At 35.3% G+C, this 11671-nt stretch overlaps 1 protein-coding gene across 1 annotated transcript in view; it reads left to right on the top strand.

The window, feature by feature from the left end:
* The first annotated feature begins 1792 nt into the window (after positions 1–1792).
* Positions 1793–11671, top strand: part of DNAJC24 (DnaJ heat shock protein family (Hsp40) member C24) — a 38113-nt gene continuing 28234 nt past the window's right edge. Inside the window, exons 1-2 of the mRNA XM_032226390.1 lie at positions 1793–1979; positions 6431–6563. Coding sequence (XP_032082281.1) covers positions 6456–6563 — 108 coding nt within the window. The 5' untranslated portion in view covers positions 1793–1979; positions 6431–6455. The remainder of the gene's footprint in view (positions 1980–6430; positions 6564–11671) is intronic.

The raw sequence follows: 11671 nt of genomic DNA, 5'->3' as shown, positions 1-11671 counted from the left end.
CCAATTTCTGTGAATGAAATCAGATTATGATATAAAATAAGTGAGGGGTCCTTGATTACAAATATTCTCCTTTATTGGTATAAATTGTCAACATTATTTAAAAACACGCTTGGTATATAAAATCACAAATCTGCTACCTTAGCAGCTTTTGCAGTATTTACTCACTTCTCTGTCACACAAATTAATATATATAATAGTATGACTACAGGGTTCACTGTATAAACTCAGTGCAAGTTAAACCAGTGTTACAGGACCACTGTCATGCATCCCTGCAAGATACTGTAAAAGGAGAACCATGTTATCTATGGTGATAGAAAATCAAAAGCCTGGTACACTATTTTTTTCACTAATAAATTTTATTAAAAGACATTAACTTTCATGAGGTGAAGCTCTCTTCATCAGATGTTAGAATGACTAGACTGATGTAGGATTTAAATTGGCGTGAGGTGGGGAAGAGAGGGAGGAAGATAGATTGATTATGCAAATGCAGGTGACATGTGAAACGAATTACAACTACTGTAGAGATCCTCAGTCATCCAGGTCATGGGTCACCTTGTCCCAAAGGTATTTTTTTCTGGAGGCAACTGGACTTCGTTTTTTTCTTTGAAGACATTTCGCTTCTTTTCCAAAACTCTTCTTCAGCTCTGATAGAATAGTGGGGAATGGAAGGATTTGTATTCCTTGCAGACAGCTGGTCATTTGCACCTTTTAGAGGGTCATTGAAGCACTTGGAGGTTTATCTGTGTCCTCAAAGTCACCTGAGTAGTGCTCCTGGTTCCTGTAGTCTGCATTTTTTTTCTGGAAATCCATTCCTACTCCCACACCATTCAGAGTGTTCATCCCAAATTGTATAACTAAAAGTCTATAGAGATTATCAGTCATCCAGATCATGGTTGTCCCAAAATTGCTTTTTCAGGAAGAAACTGGATTTGGTTTTTTTTTCTTTTTGAGACGTTTCGCTTCTTATCCAAGAAGGTCTGAGGACACAGATAAACCTCCAAAAGCTTCCTTGACCCTCTAAAAGGATGCAAATGACCAGCTGTCTGCAAGGAATATAAATCCTTTCATTCCTTACTATCCTGTCAAAGCTGAAGAAACTTCTTGGATGAGAAGCGAAACATCTTCAAAAAACAAGAAGTCCAGTTGCCTCCAGGGAAAAGTGCATTTGGGACAAAATTACAAGTACATTATCAATTAACAACCAATTGAATGATTTTAACAATTGTTAAAAACACTTGTATCTGTTGAGACTTTCTGAGATTGCCTGAAATCTTTTGATGCCAGTTGAACAAAGAAAAAGCCTTAACATTTGTCAGTTGCAAAGGTTATACTGGTTATACTATCATCTCTCAAATCTCAGCCTCTTTAATTAGGGCTGGAAGCATGAAATGACAGGTGGTAGTTCTACCAGAGGGTCATATAAAATTCCAATTCTGTAACAGATCGTTCTTTGCGATATTTAAATCAGTAGTTTGCAATATAAAATCACCAATCTCATTAAAAATCCCAATCTCATGACTGCTACATTTTCAGCAGCCGGAGTTTGCGATATAAAATCACCAATCTCATTAAAAATCCTGTAGTAGTAAAACAAAACAATAAACCCCCAGTCCTTCCTCGCCCCTATGAACGCGTCCACGTCCTTCTCAGCTCCTCAGCCCGAAATGTTCCTTTCCCCGCGTAAGGACCCACAGTTTATCGTAGTAGGCTATCCTTGCTGTGGCCACGCCTCTTCTCCTTCCTTTGCCAATCAGGCGGGAGTGGAGGCAGGACCTCCCCCCCCCATTGCGAGTGAGAGCTGCCAGGAAGTACCGCCTCCCTTGTCCCTTCTGCTAGATGCTGGTCTCTTTTTTTATGCTGCTGGAGCCCAAAAAAGGGGGACCGTTTCGGGATTTCTTTTTTCCCCCCTCCGATCCAGGCCATAGAGAGCGGAAGGACAGTGAAAGCCGGACCGGACGTTTGGTCACCCGGAAGAAGAGGTATGGTGGCCAAGTTTGGGGTTTTAAACTACGATAGAGACTGACTTGTAGCTGCAGAAGAGGCCTAATTCTCCTTGTTCCTTTCGTTGTGAGGAAGGGGCCAAGTTTCCGGGCAGAAAATATAGTATGCATTGATAATACCATAATGCAGAATCCTGGATTTCGCCTTCAGTAGCTACTTTCCAGACTTCGAGTCTTCGACGCGTACCTGTTCGTCAAATTTTGCAACAGCCTCGCTTCGTTATCTATCTCAATAAAAGCTTTGCTTCCAGTCCCTGCTCACCACCGCCGACCAAATCATGTTTCTTAATTAAAATATCGGAGCGTTTTGCCTTAGATCCTTCATAGACCTCACTCACAAAATATGCACATATATAATTAGATCTATTTAGATTTGTATCACACGCACGCACCCCTGTCTGTAAAGCATCGTATGTTGGGTATTTTGTTTAATTATGATATTAATAAGTACATGTCCAGGTATTCTTTTCATATAACTTTTTTCTGCATTCTTTTCTTCTATAAGCCACTAAAATGCTTTTTTTCACTTCCAGACTTATACATATCATTGAAACATATTTCTTCCATCCCAAAATCCTGAAATGCTTAATGAATAGTGTAAAGTGAGGGATGATCTGATCCTGAGTAAATCTTTGAAAACTTGAATTAGGAACCATAGAGAATCTTTGCAGTCAGTAGTATCTGTGTTTTACCCTTATCTTAAATGTGAATATCAGAATCTGTTCAGATATCTTTCTATCCCATTGTTAAAGAAATTCTCTGCAAGTTAATTTCCTATTATGATATGTGGCCTTGGCCTCTCTGCTTAACAGAATAGTAGCTGATTGCCTGTAACATTCCAAGATGTACATATGCACGTGAGTTGTATACAATTCATATTAGTTTAAGAAAAATATGGTGGTAGAAAGGCTAAATAATTTTTTTAAGGTGCTGGGAAAACAAAAATATAACACAATCTATCTAATCTTGATTACAGTAGACAACTATCAAGTACTTTTGGGGAATCTAAAAGTACAGCGGATAGATATAATGTCCCAGGTTCTAGTACAATATAAGAATGAAAAATTTTCTTAGTCTGCATTTTACATCTATAACAATAGTTTATAGCCTGTTCAAGGGCTGTTAATGTTTCACAAGGATAGATCTCTCACTCTCACTCTCTCTCACTCCCTCTCTGTCTCTCTCTCCCCCCCCCCCATCCATCCATCCATCCATCCATCCATATATCACATTTCTGAATGCCTGAACTCCTTCAAGGAAGGACCCTGGGGGCTGCACAATAAAATATTGCATGATACTACAGATTTTAATCCCCTCCTTCCAAAAAATCTCCATGTGTTAAAATCAGAAGATCGGAAAAATGCATAAAGGTTTCATTTTCTTGCCAAAGTTTCATAGAATTTAGGATAAAATAATACCTCCTGCCCATTTAGTAAGTAATGGAGATCATCATTTACTAGAGGGCTTTCTCCTTTGCTATGGTTTGCTGGAATTGTACATTTCACTGAGACATAAATTATGAGTTCCAAACAGCAACAATGATTATCATATGTCTGAGAATGTAGCTACTGTACTGTTTTGGTGTACAGAACACTACTACTCCATTAAATCCATTTTACAAAGCATACTTATAGAGATACCTATACATTTCTCAATGCCACCAGATTTTCATGATGCCCACTATTATTGGTTCTAGTAGCATAACAAACCAGATTTAAAAAGGAAAAAATGAAGATTTTGTAGCATGCAAAAATATTCCATGTGCTTAGTGACAACCTCTTAAAGAAACTCTGGCAATCTGGAGTCCAGAGAAAAAGGTTGGTGTTGTGATCCTCAGTTCTATAGAACCCGGATCTGACAGTGATATGTGCCAGAACTGAGATCTGGTGTACATATATGTTAGAAATGTTCTGAAATTTAAAACAGCCAATTCTGGGTTTTTGTCATCTCTCCCAGGTAACTCAAACAGGAGCTTATTCTCCTTTATTATAAGGCTACATTAACAGAATGTTGCAAGTCTGAAAATACAAATCTCCCATTGTCACTTTTAACAATCTGATCTGTTATGCAGATCTTTTTAAAGTTTTTTTTCTTTGCTGGTTAAGCAATTGTAGGTCCCTCCATTTTTATTTGCTTGTTTTCTAGGTAGTATCTCTTCTTCTCCCTCAAGGTCATTCCTGTTTCAAGATTGAATTGCTAATATAATTGTTTTCTAAAAAACTTGTCTCTGAAAAACTTGTGATACTCACAGTGTCCCCATTGTCTTGTGATTATGATTTAGGTGATTAGCAACCAGAGTACCAGAGATGGTATTCAGCAGGTTCTGACCAGTTCTGGAGAACCGGTAACAGAAATTTTGAGTAGTTTGGAGAATTGGTAAATACCACCTCTGACTTGCCCTGCCTCCATCTATTCTCTGCCTCCTGAGTCCTAGCTGATCAGGAGGAAATGGGGATTTTTCAGTAACTTCCCCTGCCATGCCCACCAAGCCACACCACACCACGCCCACAGAACCAGCAGTAATTTTTTTTAATCCCACCACTGCAGAGTACCAGTACATTTATGATGGCTACAGGATCTTGTGATCTCATGATCATCATTTTCAACTTTCACAGATGTTTTCTGATGTGAAAAATAGGGAAGACACAATTTGTGGTCATATAACACGCTTAATGACTGTGGATGATTTGCTTAACTGCAGCAGGAGCTGACAATATGGATGGGCACATGATGTTTCACTCTACAATCTCATCACGTAGCAATGGAGTTGCTGGTCCCAATTGCAGTCAGTAAAGACAACTGTATTCTTTTGCTATAACTGTTTATTGAATGCAGCCATTACTAATTCTGAAATCAAAGATGACATAAAGCTCCAATTCTTCTCTGTTAGTGTGTTTTAGCGGGGACTAGTCATAGATAAATTTTATCTATGGAAACAATGTGACAAAAATGGTTGAAATTCATGGTTTGGATGGAGCTGAAAGTTTAGTGGTTAATTCAGGTCCAACAAGATGGTGTTCTGGTTGAACTCTGCGTATGTTTGGTGGAGATAATAGCAGTTTTCTAAGTCTTATGTGATTCCAATTCCTTTCCAAGGACTTTTCAAACTCTTTTCTTATCCCTAAGTGGACTTTGTGAAAGTGGACTTTGGATAAGCACTGTCAAGTGGAGGAAGTGGCTTCCAGGAGTAACACGAAGAGCTTTCATTGCTTTAGAGTTATGGATATTTGTTCTTCAAGAGTTCAGTTCCTTGTGTAATTGTCTCCCTAGCCCCAGTGGCTAATGAGATGCTGTCATGATTGCTTCACATTCAAAGCCTTTTTTCTGTCTTTGCCATTCATTAATGTAATGAGCTGTTAGCCACTGCCTGACATGAATTGTATTATGTATTTCACTACTTCCAAGTCCTTGAGATTGTCTTTTTCCCCAGTATGGTTGATTAAAAGTCAGCACTTTTGCATGTTGGTATTTTTTCTCTCCATTGTTAATCTTAAAAATAGTTTTATAAAAGTTTATGTATATTTTAAGGCAGCACACAAAATGTACTAAAGTAAACCAAGCTGCAGTCCTTTTTATGTTTTCTATGGGGTAAATCAGTGGGATTAATACTTTGTAATATATACCATCTTGAGTTTTTATTCAAAGAAAATTTTTCAATAGCTGGAATCCAAAACACTGGCTTTAGACACTCCCAATGCTAGTCTACTTGAAAGTGCCTATCAATTTTGAAGTACCTTCCCTTTTAAAAATCCTACTCAGGGTTATTGTAGCAAAAATCAAACAAAAAGCTCCTTTGAGCACAAGAAATCAATTACATAATTTTATTGAATCATAGCAAAAATACTTCGAAAAAATGTTTTCTATAACCTTTTATTTCACTCAAAGTATTCAAGCATTAATTTTTAGCTTTTGCTGGCTTAAAGTCATGATTGTAAAATATTTTTTTTACGTTTTGTGAAATCTGATATTCATTTTATTTGTTCATGTTAGCCTGCATAATATTTTTGTCAATTTAATAGGCATGGTTTCTTTTATTTTAACTTTAGCGTGCTTTTAATACTGTTCTTACTATTCCTCTCATTAATTTTAGTTTTGATCATTCTCCATAGTAGTTTGACATAGTATTCATAAGATGGCAATTACAATTTCAACATTTTTATAGGAGAAACTAGAGCATGTTGGTTTTCAGTATATATACAAAAGAATATATATGTTGGGAAAAAAGCAATCCCTCCCTTTGTAGTAATTTGACCCCTCTCTGAAAAACTTCATAGATTGGTAAATGGGAGCTACAAAATGTTACTGTATAGAATGCCCCATTTCTAGGCTCAGCCAATCCTTGCTTAATTTTTTGAGTCATGCTTGGAAACATTAGTTTTTTCATCATTTTAAATTAACATTTTCCTTACTTTGTTCTAATAATTAAACAGATAACTGGAAATACCTAGTCATGCAATGGCTTTTGAAGACATACCAAAAAAGGATTGGTATAGCATCTTGGGTGCAGAACCCTCTGATAACTTAAAAGAATTGAAAAGGAAATATCAAAGGCTAATATTATTGGTAAGTAAATTTTACGTTCTTGAAAGGCAAAATAATTCATTTACAAATACTTGATTGATAACTATCATATAAACAGAACAGATAGAGCAGGTATTGGTTATATTATACACATCTTACTAATTGAAACTGAAGCTATTATTTCTCCCTCCAACCCTCAGGAAAACCATGACATTCTATAACTTTCTCTACATTCTAAAAATGTACAAGAAATTAATTGCTGTTTTTTTAATCATGTGAAATGAAAATTTGATGAAAGAACTATGTTCAGACTTATAAATAATTCTTTGTCTTAATTAAAGAAAATGCCTGACCTTCCTTTCTGAATTGTGGCAGCATGAAATGAATCAATCAGTGTTTGTGACTTTACAATTTGCTACCATGGAAGCAATTATAATGTCACTAGTACTAGATTGGCATCACTGGATAAATTAAGCATAAGACACTGACTGAAAAACAAATGGAACCCCCCCCCCCATGTCTAAAAGTGTATTGTTCAAGTGCAATAATATGATTAAAAAACAAGTACATAAAGTTTTCTTAGGTGTGCAATCTATTTGTAGAACCCATATCAATGAAATCTGAGTTTTGTATGTATTCAGTATAAAGTATACCACTATATCATATCATAGATTAGTTTATATGTTGCTGTAAAGTTGGACAGAGTAATGTTATGGGAATGAAGTTACATTACACTACAGGTTTGCATGTTTCTGTCGTATCTGAAGATACAACTTTATAATGATTCATTATATAATAGTGTTTTAATCTTAAATTGCTTATGGATATTAAATATTAGAATTGCCACTAAATCTATGAAACTATTCTATTTCTTCAATACTTCAAATCAAAAGTATTTGTTTACCTATTTCTGTCCAGCTCCATTTGTTAGATATCTACAATCCTATCATAAAAGAAAAGCCTCTACAGACTTGATAACTTTCCTAAAGTCCAGCTGAACATAAAGTTTAGCTCAAAATACTTGGAATTCAATTTCTTGCTCTATTGAAATCAATTAAATAAGATAATATGAGGAAAACATGCTCCTCCTAGCATTTTAACAATTTTCAATATTTTCTGAGCAAGACATATGCTGAAGACATTTATTTTAAAGAAAGTATTGAAAACAATTATAATGCATTTCAGTTAGTTCCTCTGATACCAAAAGTCACTTGTCCAGAATAGGAATATGAATAAATGGTACATTTGGGAATAATTTGTAAAATACGATTTTTCAGAGAGTTTTTTTACAACTTTAAAAGGGCAATCTCTTGCGAATGAACAAAAATAACAGTGAGAATGGACCATATTCAGTGTTTACAGTGTCTAAAAACAAAATAGCCAAGGAGAAAGTAAAAGTAGGTTATCCCAAACAAGGGATTGGCTGGGTCTAGAACTAGGGCATATTATACGGTAACATTTTGTAGTTCCCATTTACTAATATATGAAGTTTTTTAGAGATCATGACATTTTAATGTAAAAAAATTATTATTTGCTTTTATATTCTAGCTTTTCTCTTAAGACTTCAGTGAAGAGTACATAAGGTGTGTTCCGCTCATTCTTACCTCACAGCAATAATTCTGCGAATTAGGCTGGAGTAAGACAGAATTAATGGCTCAAAGTTGCCCATTGAGTTTCCTATTAATTGGAGGCTTGACACTGTCTCGTACAATATGTTAATTGAACTTACAGGTACATGCATGAATATTTAAGAATAGATACCGAAGAGGCAACATGATTTAGATATTAAACTATGTTTGAAGTTACAATTGCATCTGTTTACTCTTTTCTTTCTTATAATCCCTATCTTTTTCTAAGCAAGTGGCTGTTAAAATTTAAATTGCTGTAATGGCCAGTTCTGAAATTACAAAGTCAGAGTACTTGTGTCTTCCTAAAACCAGGGGTCTATCTGACAGCCGGATTGTTGTTCAAGTTGATAGCATGTCTATTTGAAAGTAATGGACAGGCAGAGTTTAGGGTGGTAAAATCACATGTCCAAGTATCTTATCACAGCTGGTTGATCTAAATTTAAGTCTGTAAGTACTTCTACTAGTTAATGCCATGGAGCATCTCTTATCATAAGTTTAATCGAATCTAATATTCATATTCTTCAACTGTGATTCTTCAGGTTATGCAGTTTAAATAATTAGTGTTTATCTATGACAGGGTTTATGATTGTTTGTAAGAAGTAGATCTGAGGAACAGGTAAGGAAAATTGGGGTGGGGGGAGGAGTACATGCTTGTTCAGTAGATTTACATAATATATCTGCTAAACTATTCTATGTGGTGCATTGATTTGGAGCATCTGTCACAAAGTATTTTTAGCAAATTTATTTTTTAAATCTGTCCATAGTATTCAAAATTACATCTAAATACAGTGCTTGTTGTTGCCAAGAAATAATTTGAACCAATAAACTGGAAATCTGCAGCCATGTTATTTAATCTACAGCAATACACATACAATTACTTTTAATGTACGCTGTATATAATATATATTAATATACATTAGATATGGTATATTTATCTCTTGATGGTATAATTCAGAGCAGGAGTGAAATTCAGGAGGTTCTGACAGGTTCTGGAGAATCGATAGCAGAAATTTTGAGTAGTTTGGAGAACCAGCAAATACCATCTCTGGCTTCATTTTTAGGAAAAAATGAAGTATATATAATGCTTACTATCATAGATGCATTTGAGATTTGAATACTTTGTATATCTATAATAGAGGGATCACATCCTGTAATGTATAATATGTAAAAATGTTCATACAATATATTTGGAATGAGAGATACTTATTTTTACACATTTTTAGACAGCATAAAAAGGAAATATTTCAAAGAAATCAGTTTCAACGCTCCCACAAATTTCTATCTAATCTATAGGGGGAAAGGGGGAATGGATGACACAAGCATGGTTGAGAACTGCTTATTTCTTAAATTATTCATTTTCCATTTTTTTCTTCATTCTCTTATATTGCTACAAAAGAAATTTCTTCTGTGGACTTTTTAATCAGTAGTGTATATAGATCAATGCTCTTTTTAACAGGTTAGTATAAACTAAAATGTATATGACTATAGTTTTCCATTCATCACCATTTACACTGCTTGTGGCCATCCCTATAACTCTTGCCTAATTACCATGATAATACTTTCTTGTAATAATTCTCTCTTGAGCCACATCCAAGAGGTGATTATTTTGTGGTCACTGTAACATAGAAATAAGTGATAGTTATTCTTGGGCAAATGACTGCTTAACTGGTGGCAGCCATTTGCTTAATAGAAAATTGTGGGATGATTTAACTTGATCTTTTCAAAATCAAGTTGGAATGGAATATTTAATTTTACAGTTGTTCCAATGTTACATCTTCTGTTACCGTCCCAAAAAGATAATACTAAAATATGATATTAGTAAAAATTAAAAGGATATCTAAATATTAGAGGTAATGGGTTTAAATTAATAGCTTTGAACAGGCTGCTTGAAATCCCTTTGTTCCTGTGTCAGAAATCAGAACTAAAAACAGGCGTTAGAAACTTGGAGTCCTCCTACTGTTGTTAAACTGTAATTCTCAACATCCTATATTATTAGTTATGCTTGTTGAAACTGCTGAGTATTATAATTCAGCAACATTACAAGGGCAACAGGTTCCCATCACTGATATGAATCTGCTGCTCTCGGTTAAATATTACTGTAACCTCATATTGTTTCTATCTTATAACATTAAAAAATGCACTCAAACACCACACATTAAACATAGGTTTCCTTTTTTAAAAAAATACCTGACAGCATGCTGCTTTTGTGAAGAATAGGGGTTTATCCACTTCATTACTTACTTCAGGTGTCAAGAGAGGGCTGAAAAATTATAGTGGTTATTATATAATGCCTTTTTCTATAGATTTCAAGTTGCATTCTTATAACTGGTATGACGAGAGAAGTTGATTTCACATACAATATTGAGCGAAGCCATTGTTTTATGGAATTTTGATTTATTGAACAAACCACAATTGGATAGGATGATATAACATGTTAATCCACTATTGGACAAGCCACATGATAGCTTAATATGTGTAGTATGTGAATGAATTTACTGAGTAATCTAATATTCTTCAGGTAGTTTTATGGGTTTCATTTAATCTAAAATCAGATCTTCCCAAACCTGACCTGGCGTTTGAACAACAATGTCAAACTGAATTTCTGGTAGGGATCATGGGACCCTACAGGCCATTTTCTGGGCTGCTGTTCTAGATATCTGACAAATAAAGTCTCAGATATGGTTCGAATTAGATGGTGACTGTAAAAATCCTCTCAAGGTGTTAGTAGCAAACTATTGTGTGATTAACTGGAATCAGTGTGAGCCTGATTGAGGAGATTGACAAGATCCTTGGGAATACTAATTCAATGAACTGTTCACTAGAGCTATGTTATTTATTAGTAAATGGTAGTCTTGCTGCTTTGAAGGAGGCAGTGATGGTTTCATTCCTCAAGGGCGCTTCAGTGGACACAATTGTATTAGACAATTTTCAACCTTTTAGGGGAGATTGTTGAAAAGCTAGTTGGATGTTGGAGCTTCAGAACAACCTAAAAGAATAGATCCCTTTCATTCAGATTTCAGGCCAACACAAAGGAAGAAATAGTCCTACTTGTTAATGATTTCTGGCAAAACTGGGATAGATTGATCCCAGCAACTTTCAGTAGCATTCCTCGTGGTATCCTTCTGGCTGCTTGTGGGAATTAGAAGAAGGGTATACCTCTTTCTCTAAGGTTGAGTACAATTGGTGCTGAGAGCAAAGCGAGATCAACTCTAAAGCTACTAATGTGTAGGGCAGTGTTTTTCAAACTTTTTTGTGCAAAGGCACACTTTTTTCATGAAAAAAATCACGAGGCACACCACCATTAGAAAATGTTTAAAAAATTTAACTCTGTGCCTATATTGACTATATATAAAGTAATTTTCCCACGGCACACCTTACACTATGTCACGGCACACTAGTGTGCCGCGGCACAGTGGTTGAAAAACACTGGTGTAGGGTATCTTAGGGCTGAATACACTTATCCTCTTCTATCCAACAATTCCATGAGAGTACTAGGTGTGGTTAATTGTTGGTTTGAGGTCA

This window comes from Thamnophis elegans, chromosome 1 (genome assembly GCF_009769535.1).
Source record: "Thamnophis elegans isolate rThaEle1 chromosome 1, rThaEle1.pri, whole genome shotgun sequence".
NCBI lineage: Eukaryota > Metazoa > Chordata > Lepidosauria > Squamata > Colubridae > Thamnophis > Thamnophis elegans.
This window is presented reverse-complemented; position numbering and strand designations above follow the sequence as displayed.